Below are 16,598 nucleotides of genomic sequence, written 5' to 3' on the forward strand. Positions count from 1 at the left end.
GTTCACACATTAACACTGGTGTAGTAACTAAGTACATTTACTCAAAGTACCATTTTGATATACTTGTACTTTCCCCCGCATAGTATTTCCATTGTATGTTACTTTATACTTCTCCACTAAAACTCAAGAGGGAAATATTGTACCTTTTACTTCATTTATTGGACACTTTGTTATTTCAAATATGCTTATATGATATGATTCAGTACAACACTGCTAATCTACATAGTAAAAGTGGCTCCACATTGACAAACTACAACAATAAAATGCTCTTAAATGTTAGTGATACAGAATAGTATAATATTCTATCATAATAAAACAATGAAAAGGAGCCATTCTCCATGAGTACTTTTACTTTTCATTATACTACAGTACTTTTACTTAAACTTACCTATCCAAGTACACCTTCCACCACTGCACATGTATGGCATATGGCTTCTGGCTAGCAGATGGCGCAGTAAATAAAGATTAATTAACAGGCCCAAATCTGGTAGCTAGGTTAAACCCCAACAGCCAAAGTCAACGTGAGAGCGTGTACGGGACAGGGGTAAGCGGAGGTGTGTCTGTCTGAGAGCAGGACTCAGCACAGGACACAAGCCGCAAACCTACCGCAGGATATTGCAAAAAACGCTACAAAAACAGCGAGTCACAATGTTTTCCACCACAAGCACCCTCATCAAGAGCACCCGTGTCATCCAGCGCGTGAGGCTTCTACACACTTCTCCAGTCGTCGAAATGCCGATTCAGGTAAGCCTTGCACGAAGTTAGTTGTGTGTGCGACGTGGTTTAGGGAAGCAAGTGAGGGTGTAGTTGTATTTAACTGAGAGTTAACTAGATATACGACAGTGCGTCCCTTCGTCCTGTAGCTCACCGTGCTAAGTCACCCCGAGGTGCGTCGCCATGACAGGCATTAGCTGGGAAAGATATGTTTGTTTATCACCGTCCTCTCGGTGCTTTACCAGCAGCTTCCTCGACACCTGCTGGTTATTTAAATTTAGCATAATGCGAACTGTCAATTATTAACGTAACACTAGCTGTCGGGCTGGTCCAACGCATGTTGTACATGCACTCAAAAACTGATATGTACTGACTTTTAGAGACCGGTGGAGTTAACATTAAACGTGCATTGTCCGTCTCCCGTCAGTAAATGTATGTATGTATGTATGTATATATATATATATATATAAGCATATTGTACAACTTATAGCTCGGTTATCTGAGCGTGCCTGAACTTCACAGTTGCAGAAATTGTACAAAATGTGTTTTTATTAAAAATATCTTCAAGGGCATTGTTCTAGTATAATGTGTATGCATTAATTAGATTGTTGAAAATGCTTTATAGTGTGATAAATGATTACTACTTAGTCCATTAATGTTAATGTCTTAAATATAGGGAGAGCAATCGGCCATTTTAACGAAACTCATGCATCTGTATGTGGTGGTTTGTCGCCCCCCAGTGGGCACCCGCCCAAGTGTGCGCCTATATAGCAATTAAAATGTCTTATCAGAAGATTTACTCTAAACCACCAGGCTCTGATCTAAGCATGACTGAGTAGCCTTATTGAGATACGTTTATTTTAATACAAATATGTGTAGGATTAAGTTGAGTAAATGTGGAATTAGTGTACATCTTTCCGAGGCATTCATCGAAGTACGTGTGATTATATATTATAAAACAAGTTTGAACATTGTTCTGCTTTATACAAAAAACTCTTTTTTTTACAAAGCTGAGCTCAGCAACTATGCTGGATATTTAAAACCAACTCTCAAGCTACTGTTCAATATATTACATTCAGAGTTGGCAGCATTCAAAAAAGTCCAAAGCATAAAGACATTTTTGCATCACTATACTGTACATAGATACTGTACATGCTGTTTAAATATCCTCACACTTTCTGACTCAATGAATCTACAGATTCTACCTACCAGTGAGAACAATTTGCCTGCAGGGCAAGACAAACAAATATTGATATCATTCGCTGGTAATTGTGGTAATGGACATTTGAATACTTTCTTGTATTATTGTTTGCTTAATCCCCAACAGGTTGGTCAAAATCTCCCCGCAGTGGAAGTCCAGGAGGGGGAGCCAGGAAATAAGGTGGCTATGGATCAGCTCTTCAAGGGGAAGAAGGGAATCCTGTTTGCTGTACCTGGAGCTTTTACCCCTGGTTGTTCCAAGGTCGGGTCCACACTGTCGTCTCTGTTTGATGTGTCTCGTGCACAATCAGGTAGCTGATGTTGTATTTGTCTTGTTGCTTTCAGACTCACCTCCCAGGTTTTGTGCAGCAGGCTGAGGACTTGAAGAGTAAAGGTATACAGGAGGTCGCTTGCATTTCTGTCAATGACGCATTTGTGATGGCTGCCTGGGGAAAGGAGCATGGAACAGATGGCAAGGTACGGACTAAAATGTTTGTGTGATCAGTAATTTTTATAAGATCAAGTAAGATTGTGAGAAAAAAGCTGACCTTGCTTTAGAAAAGGGAAGTTGATGACACAGCAGATATCCTTCAGCCTTTTATGTACCTTTTTGATATAAACAATGCTGAGCTCTCTGCGACTTTCGTCTGCAGATTCGAATGCTGGCTGATCCTACTGGAGCGTTTACAAAGGTAAAACTACATTTCTGGTGTATTTCTGTTCTATTTAATAAGTCCGTGTTCTCATCTGTCTTTTTCTGTCCCGTAGGCGGTTGACCTGCTGCTTGACGGTGATCAGATTGTGCAGGCACTTGGGAACAAGCGATCCAAGAGGTAATGATCCTTTTGCCTCTTTCAGTTTTGTAATAACAGATTGATTGCCCATGTTTTTAATCTTTTTTTTACATTTTTATTTGATCAATTAGAGCCAATGTGCTGTGTCTGAAATCACTCCTTAATTACGATAATAGTGCTTGGTATCAACTGTCCACTTTATTTGAGTGTCCGAATCCAATGTACATATGTCCGAAATGGAACAAACTAAGTAATGTGTATGTTTGCTAGTTTTTGTTAACACCAATATTACGTTGCATTGACTTAACATATAAATACAATGTATATGTCGACGTAGTCGGTGTTTCGACTGCACCTCGACGAAAAAAATAAAGATAATTCTGTTCTTTGTATGTTGCACTTACATTGGTTTGGCTTATTTGTAGCTAATAGTTGAATTTGTATTCTATTGTTTCTGTATGTTGCACTTTTGTTTGGCTTATTTGAAGCTATTGTTCTGCACTTAAAGGATTTCACCAATTTGAAGCTAATGTACTTGCAAGATTGTTGCTTACATGAACTGTACTGTACTGTAGTGCTCACTATACAAAGCTCTTTCTCTTAGTTTTTATTTGATTTGAAGAGGCAGACACATGTGAGAGTTCTTGAACCTCTGCCATTGGACTCTCTCATGGTGCAGAGGATAATGATATCAGTACTTTTATTTTTAAAGTTGGTACATTTGAAGTTGATCAGTCAGTGTGCACTTCATCCTGTGTTTCAGATACGCTATGTTGGTGGAAGATGGAGTTGTGAAGAAGATCAATGTGGAGCCTGATGGCACTGGGCTGACCTGCAGCCTGGCTTCCAACGTTCTGTCTGAACTGTAGGCTGATTTAGAGCGTATCAAACCAAACCGCAAACACTTACTGTAGAAGTTGCACTAACAAAACCCAGTACCACCCTGCTTAAGCTTCCTTTTCCGCAAAGATGGATACTAATGTCACATGGATACTAATGTCAAGAACAAAGCTGGAAGGTAATTAATGCGCACAACTATGACATGAATAATGACAATCCAAAGGAACTAGCATCATCCTCTGTATACTGAAATGTGTGAGAGAATAAAATTCACCCTTAAAGCAATGTGTGTGTGATATATTGATTCATAGATAGATAGATTAACCCACGGCTGTAATTATGATGAACAATGCAAGAGGACAGAATACCCAGTGTCATAATGTTTTCATGTTAATTAATGAGCAAACACGACATTTTGAATCAAAGTAAGAATGCATAGGATATAAAAAACAACCAAAGTGGCCATCATTAAGTGAGACGTGTACATTGTATGAACATGCTATGAACAATATTTATATACCACAGTCTAATCCATCCTACACAAACATGCAAAATCAAATTTTTAGAAGCACGTTGCTATAATTATTAATAAAAACTTGTTGCAACATAAGAGCTTTTGAAGTTTGGCACCACTTCATCTGCACATGTTCAGTATAAAGATAAGCACCAATCTTTGATATGTTTGTTGTAATTTTCACCAGAATTTAGATAATTGTGTTCATTGTTCACTGACCTACATGGATACTTGATGTCTATCACGAGGAACGATATAAGAGTATGCCCATAAGAAGGGTTCATTTTTGTGACACTGAAATAAAATATTTCGTCAACTAAAAAATGCGTCACATTCTACGTCTACGGGCGCGGTGCCTTTCCCTGCAGGTGGCTTATCTTGAGCTGCAGACCCCCCGCCTAACTCGGTATGCTAACCATGGATAAAACCAAAAAAAAAGATACGTTTCGGAGGAAAATTGTTTAATTCTGCGCGGACAGATACATTTGCTTTCCCTGTCAACGATGCTGGCTTACCAGTGTGCTTGATATGTGGCGAGGAATGAGCAAACAACAGAAAATGTGATGTTGAAAGACATTTTGTGGGACATTTGTGAGCCAAAGAAATGATCACCACCTCCATGTGGGATGAAAACACACTGAAGCGGACATAATTAAATACATACTGGCCTATTAAGATATTAGGCTGCAGCTATACGTTGTTTTTATTTCAAAGTGGGCTACTTTTTTCTTCATTTCATTTTTATATTGTATTTTTTATTGTTTTGTGCATTTTTATATTATATCCATTTTATTTTATTCAACAAATATGGGGAGGACTCAAATAGAACTGCATAGTTCTGTGTTTAATTTATTTCAAAGTATTCCTAAACATGCCAGTGTGTTTTTCCCCTCTTCAAAATAAATAAAAAATAGCAACAGTTTCCTTTATTGCCATTCTGTAATATCATAAATGCAACAAATGTAGTATAACTATATATAACACTTATAAACTGTGTTATCAAATATGTTTTGCGGCTCCAGACAATCTTATTTGGTGGAAGAGGGGCAAAATGGCTCTTTAGATAGTAAAGGTTGCCGACCCCTGGGATCGATGGTAGTCCACTTGGAAAATCATAGGAAATCACAAGTTGCTTCCTTGTTGAGAAGTTGTAAAGTTACAGTTCAAAGCATTGATGTATAATCCATGGTTCAGAGGGCTGGTCTGTTTATCCTGTAAATCAGGGGTCACTAACAGGTGGTCCGAATCCGGACGCCGACCTATCCGGACCCGGACCGGTACTTCTATTTTAACTGTGCATTTTATTTTATTTTTTTAGCTTTGCGCATTCACATTCGCTCCGATCTGTATCACGAAGGGCAGCGCTTCGCACACACCTACACACACAATCAGAGGGGAGGACAGGAGAGGAGTGAACTAGAGAATCACCGCACTCGTTTTTACGGCACTGGTTTAGCGGTTCAGGAAATCTATTGTTTCTGTATGTTGCACTTTTGTTTGGCTTATTTGAAGCTATTGTTCTGCACTTAAAGGATTTCACCAATTTGAAGCTAATGTACTTGCAAGATTGTTGCTTACATGAACTGTACTGTACTGTAGTGCTCACTATACAAAGCTCTTTCTCTTAGTTTTTATTTGATTTGAAGAGGCAGACACATGTGAGAGTTCTTGAACCTCTGCCATTGGACTCTCTCATGGTGCAGAGGATAATGATATCAGTACTTTTAGTATAATGAGAAAAACCCATCTTTTATTTTTAAAGTTGGTACATTTGAAGTTGATCAGTCAGTGTGCACTTCCTCCTGTGTTTCAGATACGCTATGTTGGTGGAAGATGGAGTTGTGAAGAAGATCAATGTGGAGCCTGATGGCACTGGGCTGACCTGCAGCCTGGCTTCCAACGTTCTGTCTGAACTGTAGGCTGATTTAGAGCGTATCAAACCAAACCGCAAACACTCACTGTAGAAGTTGCACTAACAAAACCCAGTACCACCCTGCTTAAGCTTCCTTTTCCCAAAAGATGGATACTAATGTCACATGGATACTAATGTCAAGAACAAAGCTGGAAGGTAATTAATGCGCACAACTATGACATGAATAATGACAATCCAAAGGAACTAGCATCATCCTCTGTATACTGAAATGTGTGAGAGAATAAAATTCACCCTTAAAGCAATGTGTGTGTGATATATTGATTCATAGATAGATAGATTAACCCACGGCTGTAATTATGATGACCAATGCAAGAGGACAGAATACCCAGTGTCATAATGTTTTCATGTTAATTAATGAGCAAACACGACATTTTGAATCAAAGTAAGAATGCATAGGATATAAAAAACAACCAAAGTGGCCATCGTTAAGTGAGACGTGTACATTGTATGAACATACTATGAACAATATTTATATACCACAGTCTAATCCATCCTACACAAACATGCAAAATCAAATTTTTAGAAGCACGTTGCTATAATTATTAATAAAAACTTGTTGCAACATAAGAGCTATTGAAGTTTGGCACCACTTCATCTGCACATGTTCAGTATAAAGATAAGCACCAATCTTTGATATGTTTGTCTACGGGCGCGGTGCCTTTCCCTGCAGGTGGCTTATCTTGAGCTGCAGACCCCCACCTAACTCTGTATAAGAATCATCATCCATCAATCAATAACAGAAACGGAAAGCATCACAGGCAGCTCTCCTGAGAACTACACTAATATTCAGCCAGGACAGGACATTACAAGGTAACGTAATACTCACCCATAATGGGGCTTTCAATATTTAATATATGCCGTTAACAAAACAAGTCGCGTTAGACGATAACAAGCAGGAAGTTATATTATAGTAAGCAGCTAGCTATCTTTAGCGTTACATTAATATGAAGGCGCCGAAATGTTGAGCTACTCTCTAGCTTCACAGCGCCAACATAACTTATAACTCCACTTTATGGTGAGGATTATTTAACTATCTACTGTGTTAACAACTCCTGTAACTCTTTTGAAAGCCTTGTTCTTACGCTCTCAAACCCAACATGGAAAACAATAAAGCCAGTTGTATTTGTTACTGTGTACTGTGTACTGTGTGCCCTCCTGGTCCGTATTCTGAATTTCTATCTGAATTCTCAGAATTTTTATCAAATTTAGTCCTTAAAACAGATAAAGTAATTATTGTAGGTGACTTTAATATTCATGTGGATGTTGATAGTGACAGCCTTAATAATGCATTTATCTCAATATTAGATTCAATTGGGTTCAGTCAAAATGTACATGAACCAACTCACTGTTTAAACCACACTCTGGACCTTGTTCTGGGATATGGTGTTGAAATTGAAAGTGTATTAGTGTGTCCACATAATCCTCTTTTATCAGACCATTTTTTAATAACTTTTGAAGTCCTGTTACTGGACTACAAGCCAGTAGGCAAAATATCCTACGCTCGATGTTTATCTGAAAGTGCTGTGACTAAATTTAAGGAAGTGATTCCATCAGCACTTAATTCAATACCAGGACTCAATATCAATATAACGGAGGACTCCAATGCTAACTTTAGTCCCTCACAAATTAATCATCTTGTTGATAGCGCTGCAGCCTCACTGCGAATAACACTCGACTCTGTCGCTCCTCTAAAGAAGAAGATCATAAAACAGAAAAAGAAAGCTCCATGGCTTAATTTACAAATCCGCAAACTAAAACAAAAGTCGAGAAATCTTGAAAGTAAATGGCGTTCCACTAAATTGGAAGAATCTCGTTTAGTCTGGTTAGATCATCTTAAAACGTATAAGAAGGCTCTCCGTAATGCCAGAGCAGCTTCCTTAATAGAAGAAAATAAGAACAACCCCAGGTTTCTTTTCAGCACTGTAGCCAGGCTGACAGAGAGCCACAGCTCTACAGAGCCTTCTATTCCTATATCTCTCAGTAGTGACGACTTCATGAGCTTCTTTAACGATAAAATTATAATTATTAGAGACTAAATTAATCTCCTCCTGACCTCAATTGGTAATGACTTAACTTCAACTGTTGGAATTTTAAAAACATCTGTAACTCCTGAAATATATCTAGACTGTTTTACTCCAATCAACCTTAACCAACTAACTTCAACAATCTCATCGTCTAAGCAATCAACCTGTCTTTTAGACCCGATTCCAACTAAACTGTTTAAAGAAGTTTTACCCTTAATTAACACCTCGTTATTAAATATGATCAACCTGTCTCTATTATCTGGCTACGTACCAAAATCCTTTAAAGTAGCTGTAATAAAACCACTTCTTAAAAAGCCTAGTCTTGATCCAGAGGTTTTAGCCAACTATAGGCCGATATCTAACCTTCCCTTTCTCGCTAAAATCCTTGAGAAAGCAGTCGCAAAACAGTTGTGTGACTTTTTACATAATAATAGTTTATTTGAGGTTTTTCAATCTGGATTTAGAGTTCATCATAGCACAGAGACGGCACTGGTGAAAGTTACCAATGACCTTCTATTGGCATCAGACAGAGGACTTGTCTCTGTTCTTGTCTTGTTAGACCTCAGTGCTGCTTTCGACACTGTTGATCAGGACATTCTACTACAGAGACTGGAACATTGTGTTGGCATAAAAGGAATCGCATTAAGCTGGTTCAAGTCCTATTTATCTGAGCGATCTCAATTTGTATGTGTTAACGATAAATCCTCCATGACAGCCATAGTCAGTCTTAGGAGTTCGCAGGGTTCTGTACTTGGACCGATTCTATTCACCTTATATATGCTTCCTTTTTGCAATATTATAAGGAATCACTCTATAAACTTTCATTGTTATGCGGATGATACCCAATTATATCTATCAATTAAACCAGATGAAACCAATCAATTGGCTAAACTTCAAGCATGCCTTAAGGACATAAAAACTTGGATGTCTAGCAACCTTTTGATGTTAAACACAGACAAAACTGAAGTTATTATACTTGGCCCTAAACGCCTCCGAAACGCATTTTCTAATGACATAGAAGCTCTGGATGGCATTAACTTGGCCTCCAGCACCACTGTAAGGAATCTTGGCGTCATCTTTGATCAAGATCTGTCGTTTAACTCCCACATAAAACAAATCTCAAGGACTGCCTTCTTTCATCTACGTAACATTGCACTAATAAGACACATCCGGTTTCAAAATGATGCAGAAAAACTAGTCCATGCATTTGTTACTTCAAGGCTGGATTACTGCAACTCATTGTTATCAGGTTGTCCCAAAACGTCGCTTAAGACTCTTCAGTTGATCCAAAATGCAGCGGCACGTGTATTGACAAGAACTAAGAAACGGGATCATATTACTCCTGTATTAGCTGCTCTGCACTGGCTCCCGGTAAAATACAGAATAGAATTCAAAATCCTTCTCCTGACTTACAAATCAATTAATGGTCAGGCTCCAGCATATCTTAAAGATCTCATAGTACCTTATAAACCAACCTAGAGCATTACGCTCCCAGACTGCAGGGTTACTTGTGGTTCCTAGAGTCTCTAAGAGTACAATGGGAGCCAGAGCCTTCAGCTATCAAGCTCCTCTCCAGTGGAACCAGCTTCCAGTTTGTGTTCAGGAGGCAGACACACTCTCCACATTTAAGAGTAGGCTAAAGACTTTCCTTTTTGATAAAGCTTATAGTTAGGGCTGGCTCAGGTTTGCCCTGGATCAGCCCCTAGTTATGCTGCTATAGGCTTAGACTGCCGGGGGACACCTCCTTGCTCTCTTCCTTCTCTTCCTCTCTCCTCCCCTCCCTCTCTTCTTCTCCCTCTCTATCTGTATGCATTTATGTAAATGTGTGTTACTAACTCACCATCCGGGGTATCATCCCCGGAGTGTCTGTCTCTCATGTGGCAGGTTGCCACTGATAAAGTTTACGTCAGGATCATGAATCATGACAGCGCCTGCTGCCCTGGTCCTGCTGGACACCGGGAGGCCTTATTGACATTTTCCTGGATTCATCCAAACTTTCTATTTCTTTTTTTTTCCAACACAACATAATTTCTGTCAAATGTTGTATTTGTACTATGTTGTTTATCCTGTACACACGACATCTATTGCACGTCTGTCCGTCCTGGGAGAGGGATCCCTCCTCAGTTGCTCTCCCTGAGGTTTCTTCCATTTTTTCCCCTTTAATTTTGGGGTTTCTTTTAGGAAGTTTTTCCTTGTGCGATGCGAGGGTCTAAGGACAGAGGATGTCGTAACCTGTACAGTCTGTAAAGCACACTGAGACAAATGTATAATTTGTGATATTGGGCTATACAAATAAATTTGATTTGATTTGATTTAATTTGGTACAACGCAGTGGTGACTCTTATGGACATGAGCGATAGCGTGGTCTCTAGCATCGTTAGCTCGTTGTGCTTTAGCTGTTAGCACTGAAATGTATAGCGCGCGCATTTCAACATGGGGTGTTGATCACTTCATGTCCATGGGTGAACCCTATTGTTGCTAATCTGTCGCTATATCAAAGAGTAATCACCTACATGTTTGTCCAGTGTGGTGTGTCTAGCTGTGGAACAGTTTGAATACTAATTGACAAACTTGAAGTTAAATCATGACCCAAATGAGAAAAGTCTTTAGCGGTTGTCAGGTTATTTTATCAAAACAACGGGCCTTTGATACCAATAATATATCTTCTAGTGTTAATTATATGTTGTATACACATTGTTATTTATTCCATCAACTTTCAATTGATTGAATTATGTCTACCAGTAATATAACAACTTAAATTGTACACCAGATTAGCCTCTCAAGTCAGTGCACATCAAGTAGCATGTAGCACTTTCAGCCTAAAGTGAAACTTAATGCTCTGTTATCGCGTGAGCCCACCTCCTTCACGTGCGTGTGTAAGTTCAAACCTACAACGCTTACTTGTGTGAGCACCAGGATTTATTGCCCAATTGTTGCTCGTCTGTTTGTTTAGGAGCTTTTAGTTTAACGGAGGCAGTAAAGTGCTTCAGAACTGACCTGGGGAAGATCAGTGTGTGCTTTAGACTGAAACCATATAATAAACAGTTATTTTATACAAAATGATGACTGAAAATACTTAACTGAAAATACTTCAGATTCAGAAGTTCAACCCCATAGTTCATTCAGAAAGAAATGCACAAAAATGGAAACAAAATGAAAAAAACTTGGTAAATGTAAGTGAGAGTTGCATTCTCTCTGTAGCATGAATGTAACTGTATTTTAATTGATATTGTTGTCTTTGTGTTCATTAGTTGGCGATCTTTAACCACCTACAAAGCAGCCATGTCGTCGACATCCCAAAAGCATAAACATTTTGTGGCGGAGCCCATGGGCGAGAAGTGTGTGACGACTCTTCCAGGCATTGGAGCGGCTCATGGCAAAAGGCTGGAGGAGAAAGGTTTTGGCAAGGTAATTGATATTTGATTTCTTTGCCTTTTTTTACTTAACATAAACATATTTGTTATATATCACACATATAAAATGCACTTTGGAGAGTGCCTATCCTCGCTGCAATAGTCATTTTAAATTAAGTAATTTTCACATCGTCATCCGATCCAAACATACAATGCGCCGTACAAACACTGCAGGTAAAACTCGGTGTGTCGCTCAGGTGTTTGGCTTAATATCAAAACAGTTTAAACATTTTTACACTGCCCAACCACTCGCCACTCCCTTTCCACATAATCTATTCGTCACTATAGAGTTGGAAAGAAATACCAATCCGTGCTGTTTTTCAAGTTGTGAATAAACATTTGCTTATTGACAACAGGGAAACACTCGATTCCTGTCTTGATTTTCAGTTGTGTGTTCATCTCTCCCTCCACAGGCGTATGATGTCCTCGGGCAGTTTCTAGTGCTAAAGAGAGACGAGAAGCTTTGCCGAGACTGGCTGAAAGACATTTGTGGGGCAAATGTTAAACAACAAGGTAAAGCCTATGCCTGTCTGAAAGAATGGTGTGACGCCTCCTTATAAAGCATTAAGTCATTGTTTTCTACTTGTACTTTAAGCTGTTTGTGTATTTCTGAAATCTTTTGACCCCCAAACAGAATTCGCACATGCCATTCTCGTGGTCTTTGACAAGTAGGTCTAGACTAATACCGGCCAACTCGTTCTTTTAAATTGACATTAAATTAGTAAGGTTGGTGGATAATCACAAATTGTTACAATTCTATCTGCCTGTAACGTCTACTCACTGTCAGGCCTTTTTATTTTGAACATTTTAACTTGTCGTAGTAGTAAAAACAACAATGATGGCTTCTGCCCATATAAGTCCTGTCACTGAGCCAGCATGCACATGAGCAGCGCTGTGACACATAAATGTAACTCAGCATTTATTAATATTGCGCTGTGTGAACAACCAGTAGACGCACTTCAGACCGAAACCGTCTACTCTCCAGTTTTTGGAAAGAAAACCTGCTCATGTTCATAAAACTTACTTTGTACAAGACTATTTGAATACGGCTTGTGCTCTCTGTTCATTTTAAATGTATGCTTCATCCATTGTTGGTCATATACTGGGATATTACATATTTTAAGCTAAACATGGTCAGTTTTTACCTTCAGACAAATGTTTATGTGTTTCAGCTCGGCACACTTTCTGTCTATTATGATTTACCAGTTGAGTCCAAACTAATATTTGTACTCGCCTTCAACTCTTTGGCTTCTTGCCCTGTTTGCCTGTTTTTTTTATCGCCATGGGAAAGTTGATGTCATTATATCACAGTTTGGCATCATGTCACTGTCCACCAACAATGTTTTTAAAGGTTTTCTTGAAGAGGTATGTTGTCTGTTTGAAGTGTCTTGCAGAAGATGTAACTAATGTTATGCGACACAAAAACTAAACCTCAAAACAAATGTGACACTGGTCTTAGCAGAGAAGCTGATTTTTTTTTTTTTCATTAGAAAACTTTTAACATCTGATCTTGCAAATGAAGACGCAACAGGGCCAGACCGCCACATCTGGTCAAAGCTGGTTTTAAGTCGGGGAAAAGTATATAAATAAAGATGCAGATGCAACAAACTCCAACACTGTCAAAAACGTGTCAGTCTGTTGCTAATGAGAGGGCTGCTGCCTTTACATCAACATCGTTAGTGGCTGGCATGGCTACCAGGATGTAAGGTTTGGATTAAACGGTCATGACCGCCATCTAAATCAAAACTATAACCAAGTGAATCAATCCACACCCTGTTAGTCTATTAGCCGCTAAGAGGCTACAAAGTTGATATGCTGTTCACGTGAGATGGAATGTATTTAAAGCTTCAGTGGAAGTTGACCGAATTTCTCATTTTGCAAATCAAAACCCATCCAGTCTTTTGCTTCTCAAAAGTAAATGACTGAGTTTCCAGTGGCTTAAGATGAAATACCAAGAGTTTGTAGCACCAACCAGTCCGATTTAGGTCAGGTCTTCATAGCTGAGCTTGATATTCTCTTTGACTGTTTCTAAACAGGAGATGCCTTAATGCATGCTAGTTCAAACTATTTATTCATTCAGAAACTATAAAAACTGCAGCAGTGCATGCCCAGGCTGTGCAACTTAAGCTTCCACCAGATGTAACCGTTGTGTAGCAGCATTTTGTGAAACACTGGCTAATGTGTTTTTTATTTCACTGTAAAAACTCTTCAGTTTTTATATTGCCCTTGTTATTAAAAATAAATGAAAGCAAGTATCAGATTTGGCACACCTGTTTGTTTTTTATATGTTCATTTAAGATTAAAAAATGTATCAAATAAAATCACAAATGAGAGAATCTTTGATAACAGGAGGTTTTATTTCCATACTTCATGTTCCATCGTTACTCTTTTCTCAAAGCACCAAATTTGATATTCGCAAGATACTGAAAAGACATTGGTTGATTATTTGTTTGTAATGGTCCAGAGCAATGGCTCCCAACAGTTTTATCATGTTGAAGATGCCGTGGAGCTCATGAGAGGGGAGCAAGTCCGAGGGAACGAATGAAAGCATTTGTCTTTTTCTTGTCGATATGATTCAACAGAACTAAACCATTGCTTGTACTGCAGATGCAGAAATCACAGATGAGTTGACACATTTGAATTCAAATAGGAATTCCCAAGTCATTCACACGAGTAGAGACGTTAAGCTGAAGGCCCATCACACCTGATTGGGTAAAATGACGATGTACAACTTTTCTTTAAAAGTATGTCATAACTGCTTTATTTTATTTGTTTGCTTCAAATTAATATAAAATAGTTTGTGACACTCACAATAATCAAATAGCTGATTTTGCTTCAATGGCTTAGATTATATTTGAAATGTCCATAACCCCTGGAATGTTTGTTTTTTGGGTCTGTGTGCTATTGAAATATAAAATCTTGATTTGCCAGTGATCGGATGCTCAGGATTGTGGTTTAAGTTTCACAGTAGCACCTATGCATACACACACACACACACACACACACACACACACACACACACACACACACACACACACACACACACACACACACACACTTCCATTTACATGTACACACTACAGCAACAGTATAGAAATGAGCAAAATGCTAAAATCTCTAAAAAGAACTTGAAATAAATTGCTAACATTATTATACTCCACTCACTTGGTAGATACAAGTAACTGCCAAAACAGGAATATGAATGAGGAATACAAAACATTGTAATGGATAACGCTGCAGGGATGATGTATCTTTGTAGGCCAACCCGGAAGTTAGCATCGTGCTGGTTCTCTTGACTGATAATCTAGCAATGACCTTTTTTAAGACACAAAAGCTTCAAAATATTCCAGCAGGATAACAAAATAGTAAAATCTCTTAAACTTGTGCTAACCACAGACCTTATTTCAAACATCTAACCATTGATTGGAGACGAGGGAGCCGGACACATTTCCGGGTTGTAGGGCTCATTCCTCTATAGATGTCTTACTTCCTGGTCACAGGATGTGTAGCACTGAAGGACAATATAAATGAAAGAACACCTCTACCTGTAAGTAAAGCATGTTTAATCTGAAGACGGGTGTTATTACCTCCTTCTACAACTAGTTGCCTGATGGGAAATGTCATACTTAATTACCTAACGGGCTTGTCTTCCAAAGTGGGAATTTAGTCTCCCAGTTAAGTGTCATCATGCTGCAGAATCCATGAGTCCTGTGACCAGGAAGTAAGACACTTGATGCTCAGACGGTTACCTGTAATATATATGGGCATGAAATGTGTTTTCAACCAGATGATAGCTGTTTCCTTCATTTATTTATTTAATTTTTGATAGTGATAACTAATTCTTTATGGATTGAAAATTTGGGTTTTGCTTCAAGTTATATTTGATCTTCCCGTCTAACATTGAGACTGATGTTAGCCGTTAAATAATTTAGTTCAAGAGTTGATTGTGTACTGTACATCGGCAGCTTTTATGCAAGGTTACTATAGTACATTGATGTGTTATTCGGATCAGAAGTACATGTACACACTGTACATACATGTACACACTGTACAGTTGTACTGTTAATCACAACAATCCCTGATTGGTCTCAAAGCAGAGCGCAGAAGAATTTCTTCTCCCTGAAAGGGTTCTCTGAGGTGGGCACGGGGGTGATCAGCGGGTCGTCGCAGGAGTGTGCGTTGCAGTACGCCATCAGGTCTGCCGCTGCCTTTGATACCTGGAGATGAGGAGGATCATCTCTACGTCTCTGGATTTAGATTCTCCACTGGGAAACCTTTGAGATATTTTTACATACTTGAAAGAAGAAGTATTTACATGTTTTTACTTAAATAAAAGCCTTCCAAACCTTATAGTAAAAGTATGTAAGTATCTGCAAAATGTACTTGTAATGTAAAGTATTTTTTATGTAATATACTATTGGAATATTATAACCGACGCAAGCAGCGTTACAACATTGTAACCAACTGAAAGCTCATTTTACTCTTTCTATATACTTGATTTTTAAATGTACTGTATAACAATTGAATTGTATTTAATATAATCCTTATAGGTTTTTAAAATCATAATCTTCAAAGTAATTAAAGCTGTCGGATACATGTAGTACAATATTCTCTTTAGTGTAGTGGAGTAGAAGTATAAAGGTGCATACAATTAAAATACTCAAGTAAAAAGTATCTTGTACTCAAATACAGTCTTTGAGTAAATGTACGCAGTTACTTTACTGTACTCATCTGGGCTGTCTTTGTATTCTGAAGTATATGTAGATACTGCTGCCACATTATTTTAGTAATACAGTGTACATGTATATTTTTTGGTTGTGGGATGCGCTGCAGGTAAAGCTGATTATTGACGTGCAAACTAAACATATTCAGCCTCGTACAGATTTAGCTTCATTTTGTAAGAAAGATTTTTTGGAACACTTTCTCTCATCGATTATTAGTTTCTAACAGCTCAAGTAAAGTCTTCATTTGTAACTCGGCTCTTTAGAATATCTTTTTCCCAGCATGGCAGCAAATCTATTCCATCCTTTGTTTCTGTCAGAGATCCACGCATGACGTTGTATTACAGTCGTAATAATGTTTAATACTAATGTCCCTCACCAGATCATTGTATATACATGTACACAGTCTTAAGTTTTAAGCTTCACATTTCAGTGACAACGAATT

The 16,598-nt window shown here is 38.4% G+C and overlaps 2 protein-coding genes across 4 annotated transcripts; both read left to right on the forward strand.

The window, feature by feature from the left end:
• Positions 1-481: 481 nt before the first annotated feature.
• Positions 482-3,833, forward strand: prdx5 (peroxiredoxin 5). Its single transcript, XM_029449004.1, has 6 exons — positions 482-744; positions 2,042-2,176; positions 2,260-2,391; positions 2,568-2,606; positions 2,683-2,747; positions 3,472-3,833. Exons 1-6 carry the CDS (start codon positions 649-651, stop codon positions 3,575-3,577), a joined length of 573 nt encoding a protein of 190 aa, XP_029304864.1. The 5' UTR covers positions 482-648; the 3' UTR covers positions 3,578-3,833.
• Positions 3,834-6,648: 2,815 nt separating this feature from the next.
• LOC115019294 (barrier-to-autointegration factor-like) lies at positions 6,649-15,782 on the forward strand. 3 transcript variants are annotated; one of them, XM_029448781.1, is made up of 4 exons: positions 6,649-6,805; positions 11,271-11,427; positions 11,846-11,945; positions 15,527-15,782. In XM_029448781.1, exons 2-4 carry the CDS (start codon positions 11,302-11,304, stop codon positions 15,553-15,555), a joined length of 255 nt encoding a protein of 84 aa, XP_029304641.1. In that variant the 5' UTR covers positions 6,649-6,805; positions 11,271-11,301; the 3' UTR covers positions 15,556-15,782. The 3 variants fall into 3 exon arrangements, with proteins under 3 accessions (XP_029304641.1, XP_029304642.1, XP_029304640.1); XM_029448782.1 differs by having other exon boundaries at positions 15,530-15,782; XM_029448780.1 differs by lacking the exon at positions 15,527-15,782 and having other exon boundaries at positions 11,846-13,798.
• Positions 15,783-16,598: the final 816 nt, after the last annotated feature.

This window comes from Cottoperca gobio, chromosome 14 (assembly GCF_900634415.1).
Source record: "Cottoperca gobio chromosome 14, fCotGob3.1, whole genome shotgun sequence".
NCBI classification, from domain to species: Eukaryota; Metazoa; Chordata; class Actinopteri; order Perciformes; family Bovichtidae; genus Cottoperca; species Cottoperca gobio.

Excerpts from the sequence above, each read along its gene's own strand:
- prdx5 (XM_029449004.1), top strand. The coding sequence starts at position 649 with ATGTTTTCCACCACAAGCACCCTCATCAAGAGCACCCGTGTCATCCAG. Across the intron at positions 745-2,041 it reads TCGTCGAAATGCCGATTCAG|GTTGGTCAAAATCTCCCCGC; the intron begins GTAAGCCTTGCA and ends AATCCCCAACAG. Across the intron at positions 2,177-2,259 it reads TTACCCCTGGTTGTTCCAAG|ACTCACCTCCCAGGTTTTGT; the intron begins GTCGGGTCCACA and ends TGTTGCTTTCAG.
- LOC115019294 (XM_029448780.1), top strand. The coding sequence starts at position 11,302 with ATGTCGTCGACATCCCAAAAGCATAAACATTTTGTGGCGGAGCCCATG. Across the intron at positions 11,428-11,845 it reads AGGAGAAAGGTTTTGGCAAG|GCGTATGATGTCCTCGGGCA; the intron begins GTAATTGATATT and ends CTCCCTCCACAG.